General features: G+C 39.7%; 1 protein-coding gene across 1 annotated transcript in view; it reads left to right on the forward strand.

Moving 5' to 3' along the window:
- The first annotated feature begins 709 nt into the window (after positions 1–709).
- The window catches only part of SCGN (secretagogin, EF-hand calcium binding protein), a 41,468-nt gene continuing 27,324 nt past the window's right edge, over positions 710–14,853 (forward strand). Inside the window, exons 1-6 of the mRNA XM_040967687.1 lie at positions 710–791; positions 1,415–1,485; positions 8,777–8,869; positions 9,353–9,442; positions 13,970–14,026; positions 14,432–14,509. Coding sequence (XP_040823621.1) covers positions 710–791; positions 1,415–1,485; positions 8,777–8,869; positions 9,353–9,442; positions 13,970–14,026; positions 14,432–14,509 — 471 coding nt within the window. The remainder of the gene's footprint in view (positions 792–1,414; positions 1,486–8,776; positions 8,870–9,352; positions 9,443–13,969; positions 14,027–14,431; positions 14,510–14,853) is intronic.

Genomic DNA, 14,853 nt, shown 5'->3' on the forward strand with positions numbered 1-14,853 from the left:
ATTAGGTTCTCAACACAGTCACCTAAGTTCTTTCTCCAAGAACTCAGCACTGAGTATCCTTGTCCCCCCCCCCCCCGGATTCTCCTTCTCCCCTTCCAGCAGCATGGCTCTCTTTATATTTCTCTCTGCTGTGTAAACCAGTTTTTAGAAACTGTGTTGAAAGTCACAGAATCTCTATTGATTTTCAAGATCTTATGGTGCATTAAAGCATGTCAATGTGCATATCCTATAGCATCAGGGCTCAATAATGATCATTAATAGTAAACTCTTCCAGCATCACACCAATCACCTGCCCTCCCCTCAAATAAATCACCAGCTCCTAAGGACCTAGTACTGACACTTCTTTCAACCCTTTAAAAACAGCGTTTCTCTGTAAAAAAAAAATCGCTTATGAAACGTTTGGGAAGGGAATCAAGCGCAACAGGGATGCTTTCTCTGAGCCTCAGAAATGTAAGTGCAAAGGTGATGAACTGTGGTCACTGGCCACTGCTTCTTCCCTCCTGTCTCTCCCATTGCTGAGAGAGATAAGCCCGTGGAGCTGCTGAACAGCCAGTGAGTACGCGAGGCGGGGCAGGGACTGCTGAGCGCTGCCAGTCTGTCTGCTTGTATGCCACAGGTATCCCTGGGCAGAACAGAAGGAGGAGGGCGCTTTGTAATATCCTAAGTCCTCCAGGTCCCCGCTCACTCCCCGGGCTTGGAATTCAGCACCATGGATAGCGCCAGAGCAACAGCTCAGACACGCCTGGATGCAGAAGGTTTCTGGCAAGTGTGGCACCGCTTGGACACAGAGGGTGAGTAGAGCCAGACACTTTCCCAAGCATTATAGGCTTAGTGTTTCCCTCTCTTTAAACTTCATTCCCTGCAGGTAAGACTACTCACCTGCCTAGATAAGACAAAAGACCTGATGTGGTGCTTAACGGGTGTTTGTTGAATTTCAAGAAACTCTTGAAGAGTTGGGAAGTGTAAATGATTATGTTCTGTAGAGACTGACAGGTTTTACCTATATGAAAGCTTTGGGCTGTGATTCCCCATTCCAATGTCAGCATTTTTAACCAGCGACTTTATTGTACATGCTTGTTGCTCCTCTCTGAGGGAGGATGGATTTCACCAACTTTCAAAATAATGGCTCCATTTGAAAAACGCTACTTGAAACTAGAGTGAAACTACTTCTCATTTGCTTTGTTTTATAAATAATTTACAAAACAGAAAGAAAACATATAAATGTGTTTTAACCTTGCACACCAGAATCCAATACTTAATATCTTGTAAGTTTTTCTAAGCTTGTCAAACTTTTGGTAATTGAAATAGCAAAAATACCATTCACAAGGATTGTCTAAAGTTTGAAATTAAAAACAAATATGAGTATTAAATGTTGCATGTCATTTGTATAAATGTTGTTTACTCTTGTTTTCAGAAACAGGCTACATAGAAGAGAAAGAACTCGATGCTTTCTTTTATCATATGATGAGGAAATTGGGTACTGATGTAAGTGTTTGCAACAATAATCATTTCTTCATATGTTTATTAGTGGAATTAAAGCACTCAATCTTATGTGGATTTGTACCTTTTAGTCCTGTATGACCTCTGTCCTTCCTTGCATGCACACAATTTTTCTCCTCTCCTAGCAACATGGAGGGATTAGGTAGGCTTTATAAAAGAAACAACTGTAGCAGTATAGATCTGCTGGTCACTGACTTTTATTGTGATGTCTTTCATCTCTTAGCCTGATTGTAGACTCAGTCAATGCCATTTTGAATATCTCCTTGGTAATGGCTCTGATAATGCATTCAAACCTGGAGTTGATCAAAAAGGTAGAAAAAATGTTAAGCTAAGAGCTTTAAGGTTCTAGATGTTCAGTGCATATGCTTCTCTTTTGATAGAAAACTAACAATAAACTCTCTTAAAATGATTGTTTCAGTATTTTAGAAGAGGTTACACATGTTTAGGGAAGACCCTAAACTGACCAACATAACCAGAGCCTATATATAATTAAACCAGTGTATCCCATGTCCATGTTCCAGACAGTGAATCTGGCCTAGCACTTTACCTCTTGAAGGTGCCCACACAGACACTTGAGCCTTGGGGTGGACCCAAGCTGATATAGGCACTCAGAAGGTAGAGGAGTTCTGTGAACAGGTGCATTAAAATGCATTGTGAAGGTGGTATATTCTGAGACTTCAATTATTTACCTCAAGAATTTTGGAGTGTGTCATATTTTCATGTAAGATCCTAGAGAGAGCTACCAGGAGCAATTGTAATGGAAGAGATGTGGTTGTGGTATTGGGGCTCCAAGAAGCAACTCAGAAAGCAAGAGTCTACCACCTGCCTCTGTTAGCCACACGGAGCTCTTGGTCTATCTATCATTGCCTCTCACAAACTGTTTAAGTCTATCTCATTTTCCTCCTCATGTATTTTTTCCTCTTTGTGTTTTACAGCTCTTCTCAACACCCCTTACCTTTCTCACTGATCTTGCTGTCTCTCATCTTTTCTCTCTCTCTCTGATTTATTTCCATCTCTCTCTTTTTCTCTTTGTTTCCCGTTCTGTCTCTGGACTATTTCTCAAAGCTCTCTTCTCCTGCCTCTTCACATGTCTTCTATTTCTCTTATCCTTTTTCTTCTCTTTCTGTCTCTTTTCTCTTCTTGATTTTCCTTTATTTTTCTCTTTTTAATCATCTCCACTACACCCCAATCACTTTTTAGGTATTGAATCTCTCTGTATAGATCTTTCTATAACTGCCGCCCTCCCTTCACCTTGCCTGTACAGCCTGTGAAGTAAAGGGAGTGAAAGGTGAGAAGAATGAAGAGATGAATCTCTTACTTATTTGGGTCAGACCTTCACATACCCTTCCCCTTATCCTTCATTCTGCACTTGCATCGGGTATACAGTAGAGCAGAGGAAGAAGCCTCCTATACATGCGGCTTCTGTTTTAGTCTTGCCACCCGGGGTTAAAGACCAACAGTCCATGATGAAGCCTCCACTTCGGCCCACAGTCTCCACTTACATCTGCAACTGACATTTTAGGGACTTACAAGTCAGGTACTCATTGGTCAACCATGGAAAGGGGTATTTGAGAAAAGTAAAATGAGGAAGGGAAAGTCATCCAAATTTTGGAATAAACTGGATGGTCTACTCCTAATCTAAAAGTTCAGATACTTGAATTCTCACACCTTTTTTTTTTTTCAGATGGATCCATGCCATAGTGATTTACTTTTCTGTAAATCACTTTTCTGGAGAGGGAAAATTGCTGCCAGTCTTGAGGTTTCCAGTACAAGTTCAGTACGACTTATTCTCAGTCATGCGAGGATATGACTGCTTAAACATAAGGATCAGCTCTAAGTTGAGGGTGCAGTGAATTGGCATTTTTGAAGCTTAGCCAGACTTACAGGCATTGTTGCTGGTAGTGAGAGAGAGAGGGGCATTTTTTTTTTCTTGTTGCCAGCTACCCTCATCTCTAACCCTTCCTCAAATCTCAATGGTCGAATAATTCTCTCACACCTGGACACAAATGGTCTTGGAGGATGGCAGACAATGATTGGGTCACCTGTGTCTTGCAGAAATGTGTTCTATGTAGGTGCCTTGAGGTTGGAAAGAGGGTTGGCAGCTCTCAGGGTGCTTAGATTGGAACATATGATGTTTTGTTTTGCTTAAGAATGATCTTCATTTGTTAGAATGTAGACTTCTGGGTTTCATCCCTAGTTATTTCAGTATATTTGTGGACTGTCAAGGATATTGCATTCAAAAATATAATCTATATTTCCAGAAACAATAACAGCCTGGAGAGGGGACTCTAATGAAATAAGACCAGTCCCACTGTGCTATGACAGCAGTCCCCAAGCCCTTTCCTTTGTTCTAGATCAGGGAGAGCTCTTTGGAACCAGGATAATAAGTTGTGCAAATTGTTCATCTGAAAATGACACTATCTACTGCTGGTGCCTATCCCAATTGCTGAGGTATTATGCTGAGGAGGATGATTTCAGAGACCATCACTGGGTACTCTGAACTACTTGCATAACAGGGAAACTTTTTGTAACTCTGAATCTTTTTTTCTTGATGAGTTTACATCATATACACCAGGCCTTCAAAAATGGAAACCTCTTCAGTTGTCATTTGCTTGTGATGCCTACTTTTGATGGTCATGCCCAGCAGGTACAGAAGTTGGCAGCAGACAGTGCCTTCAATCAGGCAGCCTCTGCCTGGTGCAAGCAGTTCTTGGGACCCCTGAATAACTTTATTACAGCCTCAATAACTAATGGGTCACAGAGACCTCGAAAGAAAGAACTTGAAGATTCTAACAGCAATGTACTCAATTTCAGAGAGCAATCAGCCTGCTTGTAATTACCTGCACCTTATAGCCACTTAGGAGGCCAACACAATGGAACAGTCAGCCACTGTCTCTATTACTTCTCCCAACCCTTTTCCTCTCACATGCTGAGAAATGGCCTCATATCTAGCCAGCCCACGTACAGACTCCAAGCCCTGGAGTCTCTGAGTAGGACTGATGGGGCATGATGATGGAGGGTGTGGGAAGAATCCCAGGCTTTGATGCTAGAGTTTGAGAGTACATCGGTGCTCTCAAACCAAAGATGGCACATACAACCTGGCCACTGCTTCTTCAAATTCACATTTGTCTACTTTTAAAATTTGTATCACCCTGGTCAGTTAACTGCTTTTGGAATGTGATCCATAAATGATCATTTATTCCTTCTACAGATACTGTGTTAAGAGAGATGGAAAAAAATTGCAATCCTGCCTTGACTGCAATCCTGGCTTGATTTGCAATTTGAGGTGGAGAAGATCCATATGCAGAGACAGGAATTCAGTGTTTATGTCCTAGCACTCAGTATCTACGTCTGTGTAGCATCAGCATGCCACAATAACCTCCCTTGGTTTCAATTTTCATATGCATAAAATGGGGAAAATAATGTCTTTCCTTGCCTGTGTGACAATGCAGATTGCGGAGATGTCACAAGTAAAAAGTGCTTTTCAGTGGTAGATTCTCCTCCTGTGTACACATTCTTGGGTCCTTAGTTTTCCCACTGTTTGCTCTGGATTTCCTTTGCTCTGGGTTACCTCACAAGGAATAATCGGCACTTACTCTGTTAAATACAGAACTAAATGTTAAGTTCTAAAAATTACATGTCTCAGTGAGATTTCCAATTTGTGAGAGCAAGCAAGATTGCCTTTGGAGGGTGCCTTAAACCACATCCAGTCTTCCTTTGGTACATAGAGTAAAGGAGACTGTCCAGAGAGAGAGAGCAGAGAACAGTCAAGCTGTCACCCCAGAATTATGACATTTGTTTAGTCTTTGACACATGATCTAGGCATCATTTTTTTTTCATATCTTCACTTTAGATTTTCATTTCAGTCCATCCATTTCATTTGGTATGTGTGTTCACATAGGAAGGTAGCTATTTTTCTCTTTAACAAGGCCCTTCCTTGACTATTCTGTTTATAATCATCAAAGGAATACATTGGTCGATGATTAACAGAGTCTATCTCAGTCCTCTTACTTTAATCATCCTGAGTTTCTAAATACATAATAGAGCAGATGGCCTTAGTATGGCCAGAATACACAAATCCATGTGATTAATGCATCGTCTCAGTCACCAGTGCTATTGGTTTGTGTTTGTGCCTACTGTCCCATTTAAACAGCCATTCATTTGTATTATATTTAGTTCTAATTTACAAACATTTTCATTCTTCTTTTTCAGAGGCTCACCTTCACTGTAATTCATTCTGAATAAATCTCATTCCTTCCTTTTCTTAGTATTTAGCTGTGCATGGTATTAGCCATTGAGTCAACTAGCTCTTTCAGCTGAATGCACTTCATCCATTTTTGGTAGTCTAATTCCATCTAGATGAAGACAATGAATGAATAGGAAAGTATATAGAGCCCTGTTGCTGTACTTGCTGGAAAAATTTGTCTGTGGCTGGACATGGAAGAGGAAAACCTACTGACTGACATTAAATTTGGCAGTTCCCTATTTTTCTGATGCCTGTTCCAAATCTGCAAATATGGAAAAGTCAGGTATTTAGAGATCAAAAAACTTTAATTAGCTTAGATCAACTCTTTACCTCATTATAACCCAAGATCAAATATTTTCCATGCAATCTCCTGTAGGTAGTTAAGGAGACAGGATTTGAATGTCAGTGGCCAGAATCTTGAAGTTAATTCTATGAAACTTCCTCAGCATCAAGTTTATATTGGGGATTAACATTCTGCTTGGTTCTTTAAGAATTAGCTTCCAGTCTTTTATAGTTTTATTATATTTAATGCATCCTACCATCTATCTGCCATATATCCTGCCATCTGGCCTACATAAATTATGAGGAAAATCAACAAGTTCTTGAATTGTGTTTGGACTGTTGCATACTTTTATAAATCACAAATATTGATTTTTTATGAACCCTACTAGATGCTGTATGCTTTGCATGAAACAGCAGCAAGCTGTGGTGAGAGGTGCACAGGATCAGATATCAACACTGCTGGTTTTAGTCATGTTCTGGCAATGTCCAGCAGTGTGCTAATTGACCTTTCTGGCCTTTTTCCTCATGAGCAAAATGGAAGAACAGGATCTCTAGTCATTACAAGTGATGCCTAATGTTCCCAGTTTGTTTTCTTCTTTGGCCCTTTGCTTCCAGATCTCTAAGAATGATCAGAAGCATGTTTAAGTTACATTGCAGCAATAGATAAAATTATTGCAAAATGGGGTACTCTTGGTTCCATAGGTCAGCAACTTCCTGGTAGAGAGTTTGTGTTCCTTTAGATTCCTACCAGACCTTTCTCTCGCTAGAAAACATCCTAGAGGGCCCGGCGCGGTGGCGCAGTGGTTAAGGTCCTCGCCTTGCACGCCTGGGATCCCACATGGGCGCTGGTTCTAATCCCGGCAGCCCCGCTTCCCTTCCAGCTCCCTGCCTGTGGCCCGGGAAACCAGTGGAAAGCAGTCGAGGACGGCCCAAAGCTTTGGGACCCTGCACCCATGTGGGAGACCCGAAAGAGGCTCCTGGCTTCGGATCGGCATAGGATCGGCCATTGCGCTCACTTGGGGAGTGAATTATTGGACAGAAGATCTTCCTTTCTGTCTCTCCTCTCTGTATATCCGCCTTTCCAATAAAAATAAAATAAATCTTTAAAAAAATTTTTTTGAAAACATCCTAGAAAACCTGAAAAGGTCAACCAATGGATGATTACCCCAGGAAAAGCGGAATATACTGACAAATCAGGACTGAAAAAACTGACTCACATAACTAGTAGTGGGAAAATGTAAAGGAGAATTGCTTTGCTGGAAACTATAATACATAAAGTTGAAAAAAATGCTCATAGGCCACAAGTGAAGCCGGAAGTGGAAGAAGATAGAAGATTCCTCCTGTCTCCCTATGTTATGGTGAAGGTTCTGTGGGATAAAATTTGTTTAAAAGCTTGGTCCCATGCCTATCTGCTGGCTGGTATTCCAAACATGGCCATTCACAGCCCTTCCTTCCTTCTTTCCCCTTGTAATGGCTAGATTGTAGGTAGTTTTAATTCTTTGGCATGCTTCCTTTTCTACCATCTCTTCACTTTTATGGAAGCCATTTAGGAAAAGGCCTCCATGAAAGGGAAAGCATGACAATGAAGTAATGGGAGACAAGGAACGGGTCTAACTGACTGATCATCATGTTACCAAGGATCACAGTTTTTTGACCCATGGTGGGGGTTCAGTGGAAAACAGTCTGGGGTTTTATACCTTGGGCCACATGACATGGTGAATTAAAGTGTTTTAAAGATTATATTTTAGAAAGGACTGAAAAACCAGCCCACATTGTTCTGAAAAGTTCTTCTTTACCTCTAGATACTATATTTATTGCTAGGATATTCTTTAGTTATTCTTGAGAGTTATACATGATAAAGAAAGAAGTGGATTAGTCTAAGTGCACTCCAATGGATGAAGTATCCAGAGAGTCATGTACAAGCCTGGGGTCACCGCTACCTCTGCACCAGTTGTGCTAGTCTTCAGCAAGGCCATTTCTTTCCAGCCCTTCCTACTCACAGGGAGTGCTTGGGACTAGGGGTGGGGTGATAGTATAGAATCTACTTAGCAAGAATTCTAGAGAGTCTGGTGGAATGGGGTATGGTTAGGAATTTTCTACGCCTTTCATCACCTATGTCAGACAGACTCCAAACTTCATCATCAGGTTTTTGAATCACATTTCCTGTAATAACCCTGGCATAAGCCAAAGAAGGAAAGCTACCTGTGTAGGAAAGGTAATTCATGGAAGGGAGAATGACATCTTTGTTAACAATTAGTTTATTTGTTTTACTTTTGCTGTTTTAACTATTTTTCCTCAGATAATACAAGAAGATGACTAAGATAGTTAAGACAAACTGGGGATCCACAAGAACCAGAATCTTGATTTGGGAAGATCAAAATCTCTGAGTTCATGGGAAGAACATCTGTGTATTAATTTTAACATAGTCTTCTATCAACACTAAATAAACAATCATTTAGAATTCCTTCTTCCAAAACAAAAGTGCTAGTCTGTAGCTTTTCTTAAAAATCTGTATTTTAATAAATCACTAACTGTAAATTTTACCTAGTCCAGATTCTTGTGACAATTGGTTACTCAAAACATCTCTTACTGTGTCTCTTCTACAAGAGAGGATTGTTTCCAGTGGCCAAAGAACCTACTTTTCAAGATAGAATTACATGAGTATTAAGCTACCTACCTTGAGTATTTGCACTTCTGAGGGTATTGTGGGGATTCCAGTGCCTTTGATGTAATTAATATCTGTTGCAGGATGCAGTCCTGGAAGACAGTGTGCAAAAGGCAAAGCAGCAATTTCTGATCACCCGAGACATCTCTAAAGATGGCCGTGTGCCGATGAAAGAGGTACCTCCTGTAGCTGTGCCTTCCTTGTCTGTTTCTTTAAGTTCTTGGGTTTAAAGTTCCTATGAAAGACAGTGAAAACCTTATGTTCAGATTGGAAATTCACATTTTCTACAAGGTGTTTGATGTAAATAACATTTTTGAAGTAAACACTTCTCTGAAAGAAAGACTTTACAACTTGTTCATTATTGTGGACTAAACACATCATAACCACTATCATTTCTATTTTGGATTGTATATTCATGGAGAGTTAATGTCCTTGTAGGAAAGTGGCATTTTAAAAAAAGAATCAGTGAATCGTGAATGACAACCAAAGGCACAGAAGCATGAAGTGGGGTTCTGTTCTGTAAGAGCCAAGATTTTTGGCTCTGTATGTTCCCACTTTCCCTCCCCCAGATGTAACATGTCCATGCCGCTTATGCAAGAAGTATTTTGCAAATGCACCCTTCCAGTGTCCCAGATTATTCCTTTTTTTTGTTCCCTTAGGTTGCCAGAATGTTCTTGTCTGAGGATGAGAACTTTCTTCTGCTCTTTCGTTGGGAAACCCCCTTGGACAGCAGTGTGGAGTTTATGCAGGTGAGAACTTTTTCCTCTGTGAAGGCAGTTAAAGAGGAGGATGGGACACTAGCCACTTGTTATGGCTGCTCTACTTCCCTGCCACTGATCCTCCAGGGAGGTACATTGCATAGAGGACAGGGCAAAGCAAAGGAGCCTTTAGTGATGTGGACCGTGACCCTGACCCCAAGCATATTCCCACAGTGCTGGCTACGGCTGCTCCTGAGTTGACTGGTTCCTTTAGCCTGGGCAGAAAGATACAGACAAGGACTAGGTAGCTGCACTAAAGTAAGGAATGGTGGCTTAGGAGGATGGAAGTTGGGGATTGTGAAGCCTGGAACCATTTGCTCCACCTGAAACCTATAGTCTGTGGTGCTCCTGTGAACTTTGCCTTTTATCAGTTTTGTCTGGAAATCTAGCCTTATGTAAAATTGCCTATTTTCAGTGTTGACAATCAATTCTGGTTTTGAAGGCCCAGTACAGTGCAGTAAGCATATAACTGTAGCACAGTGTTTATTCAACTTTCTCATTGTAATCATTGGGTTTGAGCAAAATCTAAGGAGTAGCCCTTATGGTTCCTTTTTCACTGAGCCATTCCAACTTCCATTCTCTGTTGGCACAAAGGACCATATAAGGGCAAATTAGGGTTTCTTTTGGGCACAACAGGTCGTTTAACATACTCTTGTATCCAGGGTCCCACTGTTTAAGAGTTATCACATCCCCAAAGGGATGATAACAGTATATTTTGAATTATTTTTGCTTACCTTTATGTAAAATTGGGGAAGCACATACACAGGTAACCAACAGAAGACATTTGAATGGCTCACAATTATATACCAGAAGACTAAAAAATACAAAACCAATATACTAAAATTTTATTAATGTGATGCATATTGAGAGAATCCACCAAAACATATTGTATTAGCTAGAAAACCCAGAGATAATCACTATCATTCAGTTCGTAGGCGTCTTATGCAGAATAAAAATTTTCTGGGAAGTAATTTTGAAAAAATTCAATTAGAATTCTTTAAAATTCAATTATCCACAGTTAATTGTTAAATGCTTTACCCTTTGATTTAATAGTTTTACCTCTCCAGGCGTCTTTCTCATGGATATAATCAACATAATCAGAGATGTAGACCGAAGTTTTCTGTAAATTATGTTCATTAAATATTATACTATTACATGTAGTTAAAACTGAAAATATTATAAAAGTCCAGCAATGAAGGAAAAGCTTGGTATACTTAGTTTCCTTCATGGGACTCATTCCCTCTACAGCTGCTTATGCAGTCAGGGATCTTCCAGCCTCTGTTCTGGATGCTGCAGACTCGATAAATAAAAGCCCTACTATGAAACTAGAGACTGAGTTGTCGAGTAGGATTTAACAAGATGGAAGAAGTATAATACAATATTAACAAGCACAATTGTCTATACAGTATGGTCTTAATTTTATTTAAAGACTCATTTAATATTTTCATAAAGAAGCATGTTAGTAGTATGTTAATGCATACAAAATAAAAGTTTACTGCTTTATATAATTGTCATACTCTTCTTACTTTTGTATTTTTCAACTGTGTAGAATCATACTTACTCATTTAAAATGATTTTAAATGACATTTTCAAAAGTTATTTTGTATTTTAACATGCTCATGGAAAAATTTTTAATGACAAGAGGAAGTAAACCACCATATGTATGGAAGATATGATGACTTCCAGTACTGTTTCGTTGTGTGTGCAACACAAACTAGATGGCCAGGTAGACATGTGATATGTAGTTTTCTCTGGCACAGCCACAACAATTTCCAAGATTATAAATGTCTTCTTTTGTAGTTTTACTAATTTTGTAGAGTGAATAAAATTTATGTTTATAATCAGAAACAATTAAAATGTATTGTCTTGATTAGTTTCAAGAAATAGAAAAAAACCCAGCATGGTAACCCATTGGCTAAAGTGCCTACCTTGCACGCTCTGGGATCCTATATGGACGCTGGTTTGTATCTCGGCTACTCCACTTCCTTTCTACTTTCCTACTTGTGTCCTGGGAAAGCAGCCAAGCACAGTCCAAAGCCTTGGGACCCTGTACCCATGTGGGAGACACAGAAGAAGCTCCTGGCTTCGTATAGGTTGAGCTCTGGCTGTTGTGGCTACTAGGGGAATGAACAAGTAGATGGAAGATTTTTCTCTCTCTCTCTTTCTCTTTCTCTCTGTAAATCTGGGTTTCCAATAAAAATAAAATCTTAAAAAAAAAGAAACAGAAAAATGGCACTAAGAATTTTCCTCTTTTTGTAAAATATACATTCTATTACTATATTTCCCTTCAAATCTGACAATTTATTCTAATGAGACATGTTTTTCATTTCTCTGCCTATTTACTTTTTTCAAAAAATTCACTGGAATTTTGAATCCATTTACTTTGACTTTCTTTTAAAAATATAGACATGTTGAATATTTCCTGTAAACATATTTGCCTGTCAGCATTGACAAAACTGGATGATAATTTAGCCAGAAAATGCTTACAGAACAGCATGAACAAGCATTGATACTTTAAATTATTATCTGAAAATCCTCACATGTTTACATATTCTCATAATGGAATGTAGGGTATAAATCACACTGAGCTCCTTGACTTCGTAAGTCTGAGTTTGGACATACATGACACCAACTGAAAAAAGGGTGTTTCTTAACTCTGCTCACGGAATGGCAGTACCGCATCAATGCCTGCAAGCATCCATGCAGTATCATGGTAGGGCCCTGATTTTCACTCTAGAACTAAGATCTCTGGAGCTGGTAACATAGGCAATCTAGGATTTAATGAAATTCTACCAACTAAAAAATATGCATAGTATACTTTTCCTTTTGTGTAGCAGGTAGGGAGTTTGCTAACTGGCATGAACTTGTCATGAAAAACATCAAAGGTGTTAGAATGACAACATGTTTGGAAGGAAGCAACCAAATGGTTTCTTCAAAGGGTTTAACCCTCTCAGCCTTCCAGTTCAGTAACTGCTTTGGGCTGGCTGCATGTTGACCTCAAACCAAGGAGAGAGAGGGGAAAGAGAGAGAGAGCACGCCAGTCACGGGGAATTATCAGCAGTGTCTCACACTCCCTTAGATCCAATGGCACAAAAGGAAATTTTCTTAGAGAACTTCTCTACAATGTAATTTTAATTTTTTTCACCCTTCCATGTAGGCATTAGTGTTAGGAACTTTAGTCTTAAGTAGGTTCCTCAGTCTGACTTCCTACCTTGTGCTGGTCCCAGGATTTGTTTCTTGTCTACCACATGAGTGATTTTCCAATAAACTTGGGACTTATATCCTGGAAAATGATGAGGTGTGATTATTCGTGCTGCTCAGGATTAAAGCCATTAATTTAGAATCTCTTAACATACATATTTTATTATGGATTTTGACAATTTTTCTAAAGAAAACCATCCAAAAATCCAGTGATTTTTAAAATCTGGTAGAGAAATGAACACTTTGTCTCTTAGAAGAAATCAACAGATATGAAAAGAAGGAAATACAGAAATGTATTTTTAATAAGGATAGGAAAACTTTTTAGTGTCCTTTTTTTTTCCTATTTCTTAAAATTACCAAAAACTACAAATGTTAGTAAAATATTAACAAAGTGACAAATGAAGAAATGTATAATCTTTGAAATTCTGTGTATGGGCAATCACTTGCACGTGGAGTGTTACCTCTGACAAGGCTGAAAGGTTAAGGGATACATGTGGAATATGACCAGAAGGTTGAGGAAGTTATATGCGTCATATAGCCAATTGCAGTGTCTTTGGTGGGCGGGGCTCTGCCAGAGACACCCTCTTGCCCTTCCCTTCCTTACTCTTTAAAATGCTGTAACCTGTGGATAATAAAAGGGACATTCCTCACCTGTTTGTTTCTGATGGTTCCTCGGCCGACCTTGGGGCTGCTGGCAGGGCTATCCCCCAAGACAGGTGCAGGACAAAATTATATGTTGCTTCTATGTATACCTTTCCATCGAGTTTGAATTGCAATAAAACTGTATTGGATGTCATTGTATTTCCTATACATACAGTGGTCTACTTACTGTTTGCATTAAAAAATTTCTGTAAGCATTTTGGTTGCTTTAGCCCTCCATATTTCTCTGAGTTTTTGCTTCCAGTTTTGTTGTCAGAAATTCTCTCATGTTTTAACCAGCCCAGTTTTACCTTTTGGGAATTGTTTTTATAGTATCATGTATTTTTAGGTATTCAGTACAAAGAAAACTTCCTGGTTTTCCATGTAGCTCAAACCGAAGTCCATCCCCTTATTATCCTACTATTGTGAGCTTTCCAAGAAGAGATCTTCAATAAAAGTTTGGGGTTCCTCTCAATGATTCAGGTGACTGCAGGGAAACAGTTGAGTAAGTTCTGCCCAAACAATTGCTGCTACTGAAGAAAGCCTTCAACTCCCATGAAAAGGCTTCTTTTTCTACAGTTAACCACCATTTCCAGATGTTGGGCCCTAGTAGACACCAACAGAGGTCAATTGCCAGTTATTTGAGACAGGTGTATGGACAACTTTTTTGTGTTTCAGATTTGGCGCAAATATGATGCAGACAGCAGTGGCTTTATATCAGCAGCCGAACTCTGCGTATGTGTCCCTGGGGCATGTTCTTGGGTGATGGGTGGGCTTTTTTTGTCACTGTGAATTTGACATATGTGTGTTGCCTGAGTTTGGTTTCAGTGGGTCCAACAAATGTGGATTTGAGCAGTCACTTTTAAATAAAATGTATTCATGTTGGAAAGGTTTAGAACCTATAGGTTTGATTACTTTTTGTGAGCAACCAGCATAATTGAATATTTATGATGCTTTTCTGGGTTCCATGAGCTCCCTGCAAGCACTAACAGCCCACCAAACTTGGAGTTACTCCTTGCTAAATGCATTTTATTATTTTCTTGAATTAAATGAGCCGTAACTCTTAATGTAAGGTCTCTCAAGACCTTTGCAGTGTACTTGCTCTCTACTTAAAATACAGTTTTTCTCTTGGTGCTTCAGAACTTCCTCCGGGATCTTTTCCACCAGCATAAGAAGCTCATTTCTGAGGCTAAACTGGAAGAATACACATGCACAATGGTGAGTAATGGAGCCCGGTTATTTCCGGGGTTGGCGGACAACTGCCCACTACCTCCCCAGTACCCGAACCAGTGTCTGAAGTGGAGTGAATCCGAACAATCATTGGCAGAAGAAGCAAATACATTGGGAAATCATAACTCAGGAAACACTGGTTGAAAATCAGTTGCTTGTGTCTCTCTCTTGGGTGTGTACTCCAGAGTGAGGGCTGGTCACCTGTCCTTGGAGAGCGATGTAGGGGAAAGTACAGTCAACATCAGATTCCCCAGTTACAAGGGACTGTAAGTCAGTGTCAATCAAAGTCACCTAGAGGCAAGGGAGCACATCCTTGAGAGTTGGGGCCACAT

Source organism: Ochotona curzoniae, unplaced genomic scaffold (assembly GCF_017591425.1).
Source record: "Ochotona curzoniae isolate NIBS_2020 unplaced genomic scaffold, NIBS_Ocur_1.0 scaffold_461, whole genome shotgun sequence".
Lineage (NCBI taxonomy): Eukaryota > Metazoa > Chordata > Mammalia > Lagomorpha > Ochotonidae > Ochotona > Ochotona curzoniae.